This window comes from Primulina tabacum, chromosome 2 (assembly GCF_025594145.1).
Source record: "Primulina tabacum isolate GXHZ01 chromosome 2, ASM2559414v2, whole genome shotgun sequence".
Taxonomy (NCBI): domain Eukaryota; kingdom Viridiplantae; phylum Streptophyta; class Magnoliopsida; order Lamiales; family Gesneriaceae; genus Primulina; species Primulina tabacum.
The window spans coordinates 36,861,704-36,878,950 of NC_134551.1; the positions used below are offsets into that span (position 1 = coordinate 36,861,704).

Below are 17,247 nucleotides of genomic sequence, written 5' to 3' on the forward strand. Positions count from 1 at the left end.
CTAAAAGAAGAAGTTCCGTGGCCGATCCAGGATTATATATTTGGAGGGGCTGACTCACCACCAGCTATGAAAGTTTTAAGTTGGGCCTTTGACCCTTTGTAAAGGCCCGTTATTTAGTTTTTCGGAAAAAAATTGCAGAGAATGGAACGCGGACCATATGTGTAAACCTTGAAAGTCTATAACCATTAAACTAATTATAGATATTTTATTTTTTTATGCTCAAATAATATATATACTAAATAATAAAATATATCTTATATAGAAATAATTTTTAAAAAAAATTTCGGGGGACTGTTTATAGATACTTTATTTTTTTTTTGGTCAAATAATATATATATTAAATAATAAAATATATCTTATATAGTAATAATTTTTTAAAAAAATTTCGGGTGGGACGGGTCCTACAGTGAATCTGCTTCTGCGTGTAGTATTGTTAGAAGCAGGTGTTCGAAAAGAAGTGGGAGGCGATGTTGATGACTTGAGAATGACTGGAGGTTTCAGGGTGTCAAGTACAAGCCAACGGTTGGCTAGAAAATTTATTGACTCAAATATAATAAACAATATTTATTTTAATATAATTTAACTTTTCATGGTTTCATTTTACTTTATCTGTATACACATGTAATCAGCACAGACAAAATTCTTGATTATACTTTAATATAAATGAATCGTAATTTGATTTTGAAACTCATTTGTAAACACTGCATGAAACATCTACTGATATAAAATGCGGAATTTTTTTTTTTTTAAAAAAAGCTCTCATTTTCGTAAATATAATTTAAATATTTTTGCATTCATGCAACCCTACAAGAAAATATACCAATTAAAAATAAGCGTAAATATTTATCAATTTAAAATAGTGCAGTTTAAAATTACCAAACTCGACCAATAGAAAATGCGTTAACATAACGAGTAAAGAAAACCCTAGAAAATCATCATCGTATCAAAATCAATGTATAAAAATGCCCATGTTCTCTCAAATCTCAAAAAACATAGTGTGCGGAAGAAATGTGGTCCTCGGGTCGTGCGCGCACATCCAGTCCTGCCTACTCAGAATTTGGCACTTCCACTCCCCTCATCGACATGCTCACATGCATCATTCACACTTAGTGAGTCTAAAGACTCAGCACGCCTATACCGGAAATAACAAGTACATATATATAGTACACAACAATGAAAATATACTGTAATCAACATATCTTTCATGCACTTAAAAAGCGTAAATGCAGACTTGCCATATGAAATCATTACATGTCATAATAGCTCATCATTATCATCATTCATCATTATACATCATTCTCTTTTGTGAATTCAGTTCATTAGTTATGACTGTCGTACATCATTCATCATTTACGATGGATCCATCATACATAGAACCGCGGTAATCGGCTGTCGGACATCAGTGATAGTGTTACCCATCCACTATGCCAAGGCCTCATCATCATCATTTACATATACGTCTTAAGCATTTACATATACTTCGATAGCCGCAACAAATTCCCATCTTTCAAATCATCATCATTTCATCACCTATCAAAATCATGCACATGCGTACATTTTCTTAAAACCAAGCATGTAACTTATTTTTCAAAAATTCATAAAAATTGTGATCATGATGCATAAAAATTTAAAAACATGAAAAAAATGTGCTCAGGGCGCTGACAGGACAAGAATCTCACCCCGGTGCAAAATGACCACTTTACCCCTGAAAACCCAAAATGACCATTTTATCCCTCGACTTCTAAATTTCGACCCGAAGCTTACCAAACTCCTTAAAACATCCCAAAACATAATTAAAAGTATTTCTTAAACATAAACTCGAACTCGTTTCAAAACTTAATTGATTAGTTTTAAAACTTGAACTGGAGTCCCGGTTTTAACCCAAATTGAGCCGAAACTTAACCAAATTTTTCCCAAACTTTTACACACTTAATACACACACTAACAGCCTTGAAGTCATCAAACTCGACCTCCTAACCCTCTAATATCCCTCAACAAGTTGCTGAAATTCTTCACTTTCCTTTACCTACCAACCCTAGTACACTACTTTCCATTTTTGCGGTCCTAGCCTACAACCGATGGGACCAGCCACGACTCAACCTCACCTAGACAAGTCTAAGACCCCTCTCGACCAAATCTGTAATGCCCGATTACTCGTAAAAATGATAATAATAAGTTTATGTCATTTATTATGTAGTTATTTAGCTCATTATATTTTACATGTTGATAGAGGTATCGATATTGAGGTTGAATATCATTGCTAGATTCTCAATAGTATATTGAGAATGCATATGTATCTAAATAGTGATAGTAAGATGTGTAGGTAAAAGTAGTGTAATGGAAGTTGGTAGGAAATGAGATGAAAATATGGCAGGTTTTACGGGTTTTAACATAATGAGTTGAATATTTATCCAAATTATGTGAGGCCACAACCATTGAAAATCTAAGATATAATTCTACAACTTTCATGCTTTGGGCTTTTTCCAAATCATTGTGAAAGACAAGCCAAAAGTGCCCCGAAATGTGTCGTGTATATCGTCATTCCTTCACTGACACATGTTGGGAGAATAAGCATAATGTTTTACTGAAACCTCCAAATGACATGAAATTAATTGGAGATTTAAGTAAAGACGTAGGGCTACAACATTCATGTTCACCTATTCCAATTATGAACAGAAGAGACGTTTTTGGATCTATCTTTGATGAAACAGTGTTCAAAGCCAAAAGTTTTTTGCCCGGGCGGAAGAGAATGTCCGCCCGAGTGCCGATGCACGAAAATTTTAAAGTTTGGGCCGTGAGTTCCTTGCCCGGGCAGAAGAAAATGTCCGCCCGAGTGCTGCCTCATGTATAAAAAATAATCATTGACTTTTCCAAGCATTTCCACCATTCTCAACTTCATTTACAGCAAGAAACTCGAGAGAAATCAAGAACCCATCCTCCAAAAAGCTCATTTCTTCATTTCTTTCATCATTTTGAAGTTAGAATTAAGTTCTCCATCACAAGGAGTTTCTAAGGGTGTAAGTTTTCTTCTCTTTTAGTTGTTCTACATGTAGAGGGGTAACTTTCAACTAATATAAACAATAGTGACTGAATTATTGATGTATTTGACATTATAGGAACGAGAAATATCTCCTCAACATAGTATTCCTACACTTGGACAGTAAGTTGGCATGTTCTCGAAGTAATACATGAGTAATATTATGAATTTCAAATGCTTCCCATTGTTTATTGATATATGTACATTGTTAGTATGTTTATTGATGAAAACATCGCACACCATATTCCATTGTTATGTATTAAATATGAAAGACATTCATGAATATTGAAAATGGGTGCTATGTCATGAACACGAACATGAAAGGAAAAAAGAAATGACTGATTTTTATATGATATACGAGCTTGTTGACATCATGGGCATGATTTTAAGTCCACCAAACCTAATGGTCAATATATGTTCAAGGGACGTGGGGTTGTCAAAGGTTCTCCCTGACGTCCAACACAGTAGTAGCTATATAATAAAGCAAGCACATTAGTATAGGTCAACTAATGAGGCTCAAGTGCAAAAATGAACATGAATATATGGCATGGTATGACATGGTTTAAAGATTCATTGTTGATCACGATTTGATATGTATGTTCTTTGTATGCATATTGCTACGTATAAGTGCCAAATTATTGAGTTTTATAAACTCACGTAGCTCATTGTTTATAAGATCAGGTAATGAAGATACATGGGATGACGGTTTGCCAAGAGATGCTTGTGACGTGCCTTACTTCGACAAGAACATGGACGTCTTATTGTATAGCTTCCGCATATGTATTATAGTGAATGCAATGTCAAGGTTTGAAACAAGTTTTACAATGTTATGTCTATGTGTATAAAGATATTGATTAGGGTTGTTTATAAGAATACGATTATATGTACGTATTTTTGTTGTTGCTTGAGTTGGTGGTGTTTACAAAATATAGGGACATCATGCCAAAATTTTTATAAACCGTCAATTGATGCCCCTTTTTTGAATTGTTTCATAATATAGATTATCATTCAAACCCTATTTTTATTATGGTAATCATGTCAAGTATAGAAGAAGGTTGTGACATTTTAGTTTGTATCAGAGCCCACGGTTCTTCGACAGGGAAGACACTGCACTTCATCCACACATGGAGAACTCGACAAGTAAGTATCTATATATCCCAAAGTTTATGCCAAGTTATGTGCTTCTACGTGTCCTACATGTAGGATAAACGACAATCCCATATAAACGTAAGGTACAAGAAAGAGAGTCATCTAAGGGCAAGGCCCCGACAGCCAAAGGTGAAGGCAGTGCGCCACGACCTATAGACGATTTTGCTCAGCTGCTCTAAAAACAAGAGAAAGTTCATGGGGAGCAGATACAACAATTACTTGAAATGCAGCAGACAACACATGAGAAGGCACAAGTACAAGCCATGCTACCCAGACAAGGGCATGTTCAAACATATGTGTATGATCGCTTTCGACGTCTGAATCCTCCTGAATTTATGGGAAGCACCCATCCGGCAGTAGCAAAAGAATGAATTAAATAATTGGAATCCATATTCTCTTACCTACACATGGAAGATGCCGACAAAGTAACTTGTACCATCTTTTTATTAAGGAAACATGAAAGGAAACATGCAAGAATATGGTGGGAGAGTGCAAAAGTGGCATTACCTGCGAGACCATTGACATGTGATACATTTAAATCTACGTTTTACAACAAATTTTTTAGCGAAGATGTACGAGCCAAGAAAGCCAGTGATTTCTTAAATTTGAAGCAAAGAACCATGTCAATGACTGAATATATACAACAATTTGAGGCTGGAGTCTAATATGTACCATATATTGCACAAGATGACACAATTAAAGGCAAACACTTCATGCAGGGACTTCGCTCTAAAATTAAAGGATATGTACGAATGTCGAAAGTTGCTACATACGGGGAGATAGTGGAAAGAGCACTTATGGTAGAACAGGATTAACAAGACATTGACAGAGACATGCAACAGCGAAGGCAGCAGTACTTTCAAAAGAACCAAGGAACAGGACAAGGCAAAAAGACCAATAGCAGAGGTACTCGACCAGAGGAACCCCGTGGCAAGGGTCCCCCTCCACGTAAGGAACAAGACAGACCACGTTGTCCTAAATTTGGAAAACCCCATGGTGGTGAATGTATGTAAGGTACCAATGTTTGTAATCGTTGCAAAAAGCCAGGGCATCTCGCCGAAAATTGTTCAGGAAGTTCTGAGAATGTACAGGACGCCTTTTCTCGATGACTAAAGAGGAAGTGGATGCGGATACATCGATGATTACTGGTATGTTCTTGATTTCTTGTATTACTGCTATTGTTTTACTAGACTCAGAAGCCACACATTCCTTTATTTCGGAATCGTTTGTAAAGAGACTTGGCATTACAGGAAGTACAACAGAGACACAACTCGCCATAGCTTTACCTTCCGAGCAAGAATTACAGACAGATCAAGTTGTGCTAGGGTGTCCAATATATGTCCAAGGCCATCAGATGTATGTTGATTTAATAGTTCTGAAAATGACTTATTTTCATATGATACTGGCAATGAATTGGCTCTCAAAGTATGGAGTTACTATTGACTGTGGCATGAAAATGATCAAATTTGCGCCATTAGGAGCTGAGCCATTCATAATAGCAAGTGCAGGTATATCCTTACCTCTTCGAATAATCTCTTGTATGAAGGCTTGTAAATTACTACAGAATGGGGTGTCAAGGATACTTAGCATCTGTTTTAACTATGGACCCACATGTTCGTGAATTAAGAGATACAAATATTGTTTGTGAATTCATAGAGGTATTTCCTGATGATGTAACAGGCTTACCCCCAGATAGAGAGATCGAATTTGTGATTGATATTGTGGCAGGAACTCATCTGATCTCAAAAGCTCCTTACCGATTAGCTCCTACAGAAATGAAAGAATTGAAAGAACAGTTACAGGATTAACTTGATAAAGGGTTTATTAGACCGATCTTTTCACCGTGGGGTGCACCTTTTTTATTTGTGAAGAAGAAAGACGGTACCCTTCGTCTATGTAATGATTATCGGGAGTTGATCAAGGTGACAATCAAAAATAGATATCCACCCCCAGAATTGATGATTTGTTTGATCAATTACAAGGAGCTGCTATCTTTTCGAAGATTGATTTACGATCATGCTATCATAAATTAAAAGTAAAGTATGATGATATTTCAAAGACTACCTTCCGAACCAGGTATGGGCATTATGAGTTTCTTGTAATGCCATTTGGACTAACGAATGCACCAGCTGCTTTTATGGATTTAATGAACAGAATTTTCAAGCCATTTCTAAACAAGTTCGTGATTGTGTTTATAGATGATATTCTCGTCTACTCACAAACTGTAGAAGAGCATCGAGAACATCTGAGATTAGTTTTGCAAACTTTGAAAGATAAACATTTGTATGCCAAATGGAAGAAATGCGAATTTTGACTTGAACAAGTAGCATTCTTGGGTCATATCATTTCAAAAGAAGGCATATCAGCGGATCCAAGTAAAATTGAAGATGTTAATAACTGGCTACGACCCACTACTATTACCGAGGTACGTAGTTTCTTGGATTATCTGGTTATTACCGTCGTTTTGTAGCGGGATTTTCCAAGATAGAATTGCCTTTGACTGCGTTAACACGAAAGAATGTCAAATTTGTATGCAAAGAAGCATGTGATCGCAGTTTCCAAGGTTTAAAAACAAAATTGACATCAACACCGATCATTGCCTGTAGAACCCGTAAATCAGTAGACGTATAAGCCATGCATAATTCTAGATTTTTAAATTTAATTGACTTCATTGCATAATTATTTTAAATGCATTTATTTGAAGTTAATTATTCATTATTTCAGTTCAGTAGTTTGATTTTTAGCATTTCAGTTATTTCAGTGAGGCCGGACTGGAGTTGGAGTTTTGAGATAGAATTTAAGATTTGAGAAATATTTCCAGAAGTTAATTTAGCTAGCAAGTAAGTTCATTTAAGTTAAAAAGAAGTTTAAGGAATTATTTAAGTTAGTTGAGGATTTTAATTTAATTATTAGAGGTGATTAAGAAATGAGCTCATTTAAGTTACTTAATTAAGGGGTTAGTTCACTAAATTAATTAAAGGATTAGTAAGGCTTTTAAGGGTTATTAAATTACTAGATAATCAATTTTCCCCCTACCATTTATCATGCATTTTCGGCCACACCCCTAGAAGAACAAACTAGGACTTGCCAACTCACCTTTGACCCATTCTTGGTTGATTAGCATGCTAATTCTTTTAGCTATTTTTCCACCTTAATTAATTAATACTAGACCACTATCCTAACCCTTGTTTGGCATGATAAAATCGGCCACTATAGTCTAGAATCACCCAAGAGATCATTTGAAAGCAATTCAAAATTCAAAATTCAAATGCATGAAGACTTGGTCTTGATATGATCCTTATATCTTGCACCATCCTCCTCACCCCTCATAACCACTCCATCACACTCCCTCCCCACCGAAATCAGACCCATTTTCAGTAGAAAAAACGTGAATAACAGCTAGGGAGAAAGGGAGAAAAATCGAGAACTAGAAAGAACAAGAGAAGCGCTCCACCTCCTCCGTGCCGCGTCGTCGTTGTTTCGTTCGTTTTCTTTCGAAACGAAACCAGGCATGTCTAGATTTCTTTCAAACCTCAATCAAGTCATATTATCATTTATTTTTCAGTACATGATCATGTTTATTCAAGTAAAAATCGAGATCCATGTCAAAACATTTTGAAACCACACATGCAGAATTTTCGAATTTATTGGCAAGCTTCACGGTTTCTTTTGTTTTGTGAGTTTCAGGTATTGGATCGACTCCAGGCTCCCAAGGCGGCTTATATACATGTAGTAGGATGCATTAGGACCATGTTGGTCCATTCAAACCAGCCCCATGCTTGCTGGAAATTCAGAATGACAGCAAGTCCCCATAGGTGCAGAAAATGTTGTTCGAGAATTCAGTTTCTTGTCATGGAGGAAGGATCTGATCTTGGCTGCCCCAAGGGCCTATAGCCATGGTTGGATCACTTCCCTATCAAGTCTAAGACGTGACTAAGTTGCCCTTTTGGTGGCTTGGTCCATGGTTCATCGGTTTTTAATAAAAACATCACAACAGCCCCTATACCCCTTCGGCTACTTCGGTTGGACAGCTTTTGGTTTCGGTTTGTGTTTGCTTGGTGTGGATCTTGGTTGGCCTATGGCCCTTAGCCACGGTTCATATCATGCTCCTAGATGTCTAGATCGTGCCATGGTCAATCAAATGGCCACTGGAACGACGCAAGACATCGATCATAGCATAAACACTACACACGCATGCACGTTGCTCTCGGTTGGACCCTTCGGTTGAGTTATGGTGTGATGCGGATTGTGGCTGGCCTAGGGCCCTTAGCCATGGTTCAAATCATTCCTTGGGATGTTGGTAAGAGTCTCTGGTAGGTGGTTCATGCCCCTAATGGCCTATTGTCTCGAAACCAACTCAAGTCTTGTAGTTGCGCAGCTGCTGGAAATTACAGCAAGTTGCTGTGTCGGTTCAGAGGCTCGTTCGAGTTCTTGGTTGGCTTTTAGCCCATGGCCTTGGACTGGACAGTGCCTCATTGAGTTAGGAAGGTCATGTTTTTGATCGTTTGTCATTTGGATCATTTTTGAGGTCGTACGAGAATTTACGGTGCAATGTGCCAAATTGACTCTCGAAAGAGCGTTTCGTGTTTTGGCCTCCATTCCACCTAGATTTCGACCCTATCATTTTAGGAGCATTATTTTATGATTTTTCAGCGTATTTTAATCATGACTATACGTCGGTTCAGTGTCGGTTCAGGTTGGTTCGGAGTCATGATTAAATGCGAAGTCATTAGGCGTCATAGTCGCATCTTTTGAACGTAAATTGCGTAATTGGTCAAGTTTAAGCTATTGCATATTTTTAATGGCACAGTTAGGTTGCAGCGAGCCTGGGAACGATCCATTCCAATCCAGTTGGTAAAATTACAGGAATTTTCATTACGCCAGTTAATTATTTTACGTGCATTAAATAGAAAATGATTATTTTTGAGATTTATGCGGTATGGCTTGTGGTTCATTCACTATGTGGGAGTGTTATTTTATACGGTCACCAGTGACCGATCAGTTCAGTATGGTACCACCCGGTCGCCAGTGACCGGCCAGCTCAGTTCAGTTTCAGCCTCCCCGGTAGCCAGTTACCGATCAGTTCAGCTTAGTGCAGTGGCCACAGGCGTAAAACATAATCTCAACAGAAAATTTTACCAGATATTTCAGTACAGGCTCCAAGGAGCAAATATTTTTACAGTGATTTCCAGTTCAGTTATGCACGTATTATAATTGCTCAGTACAGATTATTTTTCAGTATGCCTCAGGACAGGATATGTTAACTCATGCATATTTTAATTCAGATTTTTACTCGTTACCTGTGTTATTATGCATGCTGAGTCTTTAGGCTCACTAGACTTGATTGTTGTAGGTACTGATGAGGCCAGGGCCGAGGGCGGGGACCAGTGAGCCAGCTTAGGTCGGCAGTAGTGGCACCCGAGGACCTCAGAGCAGCAGTTGTTAATTTTTTTCCGCAAACAATTTTATCAGTCGTTGGATATTTTTAAATCGTTGTTGTTGGCAAAACTTTAATTTTCTTCCGCTGCAATACTTTGAAATATGGAACTTGATTCACCAGTGATTTTTATGAATGAGGCCATTTGAGTTCTTTTAAAAAGAAATTTTTAATTTTCCGCAAATTTTCAAGAAAAGAGTTTTAGGTCCTTCACATTGCCATTCCAGAAGGACCAGAAGATTTTGTGGTATACAGTGATGCTTCGAAACAAGGTTTAGGAGCTGTTTTAATGCAAAACGGAAAGCTGATTGCTTATCGATAAAGACAATTGAAGGGATATGAAAAGAACTATCCCACACATGATTTAGAACTGGCAGCAGTGGTATTTGCGTTGAAAATATGGCGCCATTATCTGTATTGTGAGCGGTGTGAAATATACACGGACCACAAGAGTTTGAAATATTTATTCACGTAAAAAGAACTGAATATGCGACAACGAAGTTGGTTGGAATTAGTGAAAGATTATAATTGTGTTATTAATTATCATCCAGGTAAAGCCAATGTTGTTGCAGATGCGTTGAGTCGAAAATCCAGTTCTATTGAAGCAATGCAAGTACAAAAATAAATTTTATGGGATTTACAGAACTTGAAGATTGATGTTATTCCAAAGGGAGTTGTAATCTAGTTATCATCCCTCATGGTTTTACCAACACTTGCAGACAGGATCAATGCCGAACAAAGTGCAGATAATGAATTACAACAACTGAGACAACGAGAGGAAAAAAAGGAAATTTGAACTTTGGATTGAATGGGGAAGAAATTTAGACATATCGAGGTAGATTGTGTGTGCCAAAACAATGAATATACATTCTTATAGATGCACATGCTACACCCTATTCGATACATCCAGGAGGCACGAAATGTACAAAGATTTGAAACCATTATTTTGGTGGCCAGGTATGAAAAAGGACATTGTTCAATTTGTTTCACAATGTCTAACTTGTCAACAGGTCAAGGCTGAAAATCAAAGACCAACAGGACTCCTGAAACCATTACCCATTCCTCAGTGGAAATGAGAACATATTACGATGGATTTCATTCTTGGTTTGCCAAGAACACAAAGAGGATTCAATTCTATATGGGTTATTGTTGATCGACTTACAAAATCAGCTCACTTTCTTCCGATAAAAACCACATACACGATGAATCAATATGCTGAAGAATACATCAAAGAGATAGTGAGGCTTCATGGCATCCCAGTGTCTATTGTATCTGATAGAGATCCAAAATTTACATCTACATTTTGGAAGAGTTTACATCATGCTATTGGAACTCGAGACTAATGGACAATCAGAACGAGTAAATAAGATCTTAGAAGACATGTTGAGGGAATGTACTATTGACTTCCCAGGTAGTTTGGAAAGTAAACTACCATTGGCTGAGTTTACATATAACTGCTGGAACTTTTCAAGTTCGCAATCTTGATTTTGATGATAACAAAAATTGTTTATTGTGTTACTGATGATCTACCTTAGTGTGCAGCATCTAGGGTCACTCACGAGATGTTTACATCGCAAAACTAAAGACCCAAGTTATCGCACAAAATGAATCAGTCTAACTGGTTACGTCAATTGAGTAGTCTAGCTGATTGTCCAGTTGATAGGTGATTCAGCAAGAAAACCACCGAAGCCTGGCCAGCCAAAGGGGTGTTCAACTGATGAAGAAACCCAGCTGATCAGTCCAATTGAACAAGTGTGAAATCAGTTCAACTGACGAGTCAACTGATTTCACCAGCCCAACTGAAAGATAAGTTCAACTGACTAGTTCGAAGCATCAGTTAGAATCTTTCAGTTATGGTTGAAGACAAACTCTTTCAAGTGGAATCCAGCCGTACGCAAAGTTACAAAGCCATTATTCAGTCAAAGGACAATAATGGACGTTGCATCAGTGCAGTAAAGACAAAACGTTTCAGAAGGGCAGACAAAAAGTCGAGATACAAAGACCAAGAAACGAATTCAAGATGCAACAGATACAATTAATTAGTCTCACTGTACGATCAGTTCTCCCGCCTATTTATAGAGAAGATCAGTGAAGACTCAAATATATACAACTCAAGAGAGAAAAGAAAAGGGCACGCTTCAAAGTCATATCAGCTTAAGAGAAGCATTCAGCCTAGTAGAGGGAACTCTTTACAGATACATCAGCTTAGATTAGAAGCATATTTCCCTCTGTGTGTGAGAACTGAATATATACAACTCAAGAGAGAAAAAAAAAGGCACGCTTCAAAGTCATATCAGCTTAAGAGAAGCATTCAGCCTAGTAGAGGGAACTCTTTACAGATACATCAGCTTAGATTAGAAGCATATTTCCGTCTGTGTGTGAGAACATCCTTGTTCAGTTCTCACACACACACACACTCTCAACCACTCAAATACTGTCTTGCACAAAGACGTTAAACTTGTGTATGTAGTCTTTCTCACATATACATTAAAGAAGTGTTGAGTAGAAGGTGCTGCCTTCAGTCAAAGTCTAGGAGTTCAGTTTAGGCAGTGAGTAAGTCCTAGCTGAGTGGGTTTTTACAAGTGTTTGTATAAATAAAAGTCTTCTAGTGGATCCTACCCGAGGCGGTAGAAGGGGTGACATATGAGCAGTTGAAGTCTCCGAACATCCATAAACATATCTTGTGTATTTAACTGTTTAACTATTGTTTTTCAAACTGTTTGGATCAACTAGAGTATCCATTAGTTCAATTGTCATCATAACTGAACTGATGAATGCAAAAGCTAATCTATCCCTTTTCGGTTATTCAGTTTACAAAAGATAAAATGCTTTCTAATATAACAGTCTTCTACACGAAAGATTACTTCGAGTTTCTTCCGCTTGGTTTTTAACCAAACTCGATTTAATTCATCGGTGTTAATATTCTTAGAACACGAGCTATTGCAGCTCATTGGAAAATATTTTGTTTGAAGCATCCAAAAGAATGTTCAGCAAACGTCCTTTCAATAACAATAGTTATCAGTCAAGCATTGGAATGGCACCATATACTGCATTTTATGGTAGAAAATGTCGATCTCCAGTACATCGGGATGAAATAGGAGAAAGAAAGTTATTAGGTCCTGAATTGGTGCAACAGACAGCAAAATTGGTGACCAAGATTAGAGCAAGAATCCACACTGCCCAGAGCCGACAGAAAAGTTATGCTGATGTGCGACGTCGTCCACTGGAATTCCATGTTGGTGACCATGTATTTGTAAAAATATCACCATTGAATGGGATTTTGCGTTTTGGTAAGAAAGGAAAATTAAGTCCAAGATATATCGGTCCTTTAGAAATCTTGGACAAAATAGGAGACAGAGCCTACCGAGTTGCTTTACCACCGAACTTATCAAATGTTCATAATGTTTTTCACATTTCCTTGCTACGGAAGTATTTGGCAAATCCATCTCACGTTCTTCAATATGAACCATTGGAGATTGCATCAAATCTGTCGTATGAAAAACGACCGGTCCAAATTCCCGATAGGAAATCCAAAGTGTTACGAGGAAAGGAAATACTTTTAGTGAAACTATTAAGGCGCAATCATGCAATCGAAGAAGCAACTTGGGAGCGAGAAGACGAAATTCAACAGAGATATCCTGAACTATATGGTACGTCCAATTTTGAGGACGAAATTATTTGGAGGGGAGAATTGTAATGCCCGGTTACTCGTACAAATGATAATATTAAGTTTATGTCATTTATTATGTAGTTATTTAGCTCAATATGTTTAACATGTTGATTGGGGTATTGATATTGATGTTAAATATAATTTCTAGATTGTCAATAGTATATTGAGATTGCTTATGTGTCTAAATAGTGATACTAATATGTGTAGGTAAAAGTAGTGTAATGGAAGTTGGTAGAAAATGAGATGAAAATATGGCAGTTTTTACGGGTTTTAACATAATGAGTTGAATATTTATCCAAATTATGTGAGGCCATAACCATTAGAAAGCTAAGATATAATGCTACAACTTTCATATTTTGGGTCTTGTCCAAATCATTGTGAAAGACAAGCCAAAAGTGGCCCGAAGTGTGTCGTGTATATCGTCATTCCTTCACTAACACATGTTGGGAGAATAAAAATAACTTTGTACTCAGACTTCCAAATGACATGAAACCAAATGGAGATTCAAGCCAAGACATAGGGCTACAACCTTCATTTTTACCACGTTTTCAGATTATGAAAGGAAGAGAAGTTTTTGGAACGATCTTTGATGAAATAGTGTGCAGGGCCGAAAGTTTCTCGCCCGGGCGGAAGAGAATGTCCGCCCGAGCACCCTTATACAATATTTTTCCGAAAGTTACTCCCCCTGGCGGAAGAGAATGTATGCCCGAGGGCCGATGCACAAAAATTTAAAAGTTAGGGCCGAGAATTCCTTGGCAGGACGGAAGAAAATTTCCGCCCGATTGCCGCCTCATGTATAAAAAGATAACCATCGACTTTTTCAAGAATTTCCACCATTCTCCACTTCATTTAAAGCAAGAAACTCGAGATAAATCAAGAACCCTTCCTCCAAAAAGCTCATTTCATCATTTCTTTCATCATTTTGAAGTTAGATTTAAGTTCTCCAGCACAAGGAGTTTCTAGAAGTGTAAGTTTTCTTCTCTTTTAGTTGTTCTACATGTAGAACGGTAACTTTCAACTAATATAAACAATAGTGACTGCATTATTGATGTATTTGACAGTATAGGAACGAGAAATATCGCCTCAACACAGTATTCGTACACTTGGACAATAAGTTGGCATGTTCTCGAAGTAATACATGAGTAATATTATAAATTTCAAATACTTCCCATTGTTTATTGATATATGTACATTGTTATTATGTTTATTGATGAAAACATAGCACGCCATATTCCATTGTTATGTATTAAATATGAAAGACATTCATGAATATTGAAGATGGGTGCTATGTCATGAACACGAACATGAAAGGAAAAAAGAAATGACTGATTTTTATATGATATACGAGCTTGTTGACATCATGGGCATGATTTTAAGTCCACCAAACCTAATGGTCAATATATGTTCAAGGGACGTGGGGTTGTCAAACGTTCTCCCTGACGTCCAACACAGTAGTAGCTATATAATAAAGCAAGCACATTAGTACAGGTCAACTAATGAGGCTCAAGTGCAAAAATTAACATAAATATATGGCAAGGTATGACATGGTTTAAAGATTCATTGTTGATCACGGCTTGATATGTATGTACTTTGTATGCATATTGATACGTATAAGTGCCAACTTATTGAGTTTTATAAACTCACGTAGCTCATGTATTAATGGATCAGGTAATAAAGATACATAGAATGCCGGTTTGGCAAGGGATGATTGTGACGTGCCTTACCTCGACAAGAACCTGGACGTCTTATTGTATAGCTTCAGCATATGTATTATAGTGAATGCAATGTCATGGTTTGAAACAAGTCTTAAAATGTTATGTCTATGTGTATAACGATATCGAGTAGGGTTGTGTATAAGAATACGATTATATGTACGTATTTTTGTTGTTGCTTGAGTTGTTGGTGTTTACAAAATATAGGGGCATCATGCCAAAATTTTTATAAACCGTCAAATTGATGCCCATTGTTTAAATTGTTTCATAATATAGATATATTATTCAAATCATATTTTGATTATGGTAATCATGTCAAGTATAGAAGAAGTTTGTGACAGAACCAACATCAGCTCACTGCCCCCATGCAGCCCACACAACTCACGCAACCGCTAGCCCCTTACGAAGTGCACCCGAACATCACACAAACACCCAACGCTCAAGATGAAACATCTGCTTATTCGTTTTGCTTAAAAAGTACTAGAAAGATTTTTTTTTTAACTTTCTACGTTATGGACGATTTCATAAAATATTTTTGCATCATTTTAAAATAAAACATCCAACTAATATTTGAAAATCAATGGAAACAGTTTAGCATAAAATTGTCCAACATTTACCAACCTAAAAAAAAATTAACTTGAAAAGTATCATTCTCTCAAAAACAACTCAAAAGCATAATTAAATAGTCTTAAAAATATTTAATGCAATCATAAACTTAAATCATGAGTGCGGAAAATAGAAGCGCTGGTCCTCGGGTTATATGCACCTCCAGTCCAGTCAAATCAGGCATCCAAGCCTCCCACAACATTATTATCGTACTCACCTGCATCAATCACACCTAGTGAGTGTAAAGACTCAACACATCATATTCTTGATATTAAATAATACGTATAAAACCACAAGCAATAATGAAAAATACATATACGTAAAAATAATGTTTTCATGACATGCATAAACTTCAAAAAATAAACATTTTCTTAAATATTTTCATATCATCTTAAACATATTCATATACATATTATCATAAACATATACGTATCCCTTTTTCCTTTTTCGTTGAATTCAAATCGTTAATTTTGACTTTCGTGTTCATCTACGTCTACGTCTACGTGTTGGGCGATGGATCCATCTACATGTAACCACAGTACTGGGCGGCGGGGACACCAGCAACACTCTCACCGGTCAACTGGGTCTTGGCCTTACGTATTAACATATTATCGTATAAATATCCATATCTGTATCCAAGGAAACACGATCATTGAGCTCTCACTGTGACCATAACTCTCATGATATCTTCAACATATCATCGTATTAGTTACAATTACTTCACTTCCTTCAACGTTTCAAATTCTCATCATTTTATAAAATTTAGATATGCTTATAACTTTTTTCTTTTAAACCAAGCATGCAACATGTCTTTTAAATGTCAACATTAAATCATAAAAATTCCATAGACATTTAAAAATCATAAATTAACATATAAAAATTAATAAACATCCATAATCATTGAAAATAATCATATTAGCATATAAAACAGCATTTAGGACACTGTCATGACGTTTACTAATTTCTAGGTGTAAAACAACATTTAGGACATTGATGGACAATCAGAACGAGTAAATCAGATCTTAGAAGACATGTTGAGGGCATGTACTATTGACTTTCCATGTAGTTGGGATAGTAAACTACCGTTGGCTGAGTTTACATATAACTGTTGGAACTTTTCAAGTTCGCAATCTTGATTTTGATGATAACAAAACTTGTTAATTGTGTTACTAATTATCTACCTTAGTGTACAGCATCTAGGGTCACTCACGAGATGTTTACATCGCAAAACTAAAGACCCAAGTGATCGCACAAAATGAATCAGTTTAACTGGTTACGTCAATTGAGTAGTCCAGCTTATTGTCCAGTTGATAGGTGTTTCAGCAGGAAAACCTCAGTAGCCTGGCCAGCCGAAAGAATGTTCAACTGATGAAGAAACCCAGTTGATCAGTCCAACTGAACAAGTGTGAAATCAGTTCAACTAACGAGTCAACTTATTTCACCAGCCCAACTGAAAGATCAGTTCATTTGACTAGTTCGAAGCATCAGTTAGAATCTTTCAGTTATGGATGAAGACATACTCTTTCAAGTGGAATCCAGCTGTACGTAAAGGTACAAAGCCATTATTCAGTCAAAGAACAATAATGGACATTATATCAGTGCATTAAAGACAAAACGTTTCAGAAGGGCAGTCGAA

At 36.7% G+C, this 17,247-nt stretch overlaps 1 protein-coding gene across 1 annotated transcript; it reads left to right on the plus strand.

The window, feature by feature from the left end:
- Positions 1 to 5,291: 5,291 nt before the first annotated feature.
- LOC142537658 (uncharacterized) lies at positions 5,292 to 5,994 on the plus strand. The gene is made up of 2 exons (XM_075643156.1): positions 5,292 to 5,694; positions 5,867 to 5,994. The coding sequence occupies exons 1-2, from the start codon at positions 5,292 to 5,294 to the stop codon at positions 5,992 to 5,994; spliced, it is 531 nt and encodes a 176-aa protein (XP_075499271.1).
- Positions 5,995 to 17,247: the final 11,253 nt, after the last annotated feature.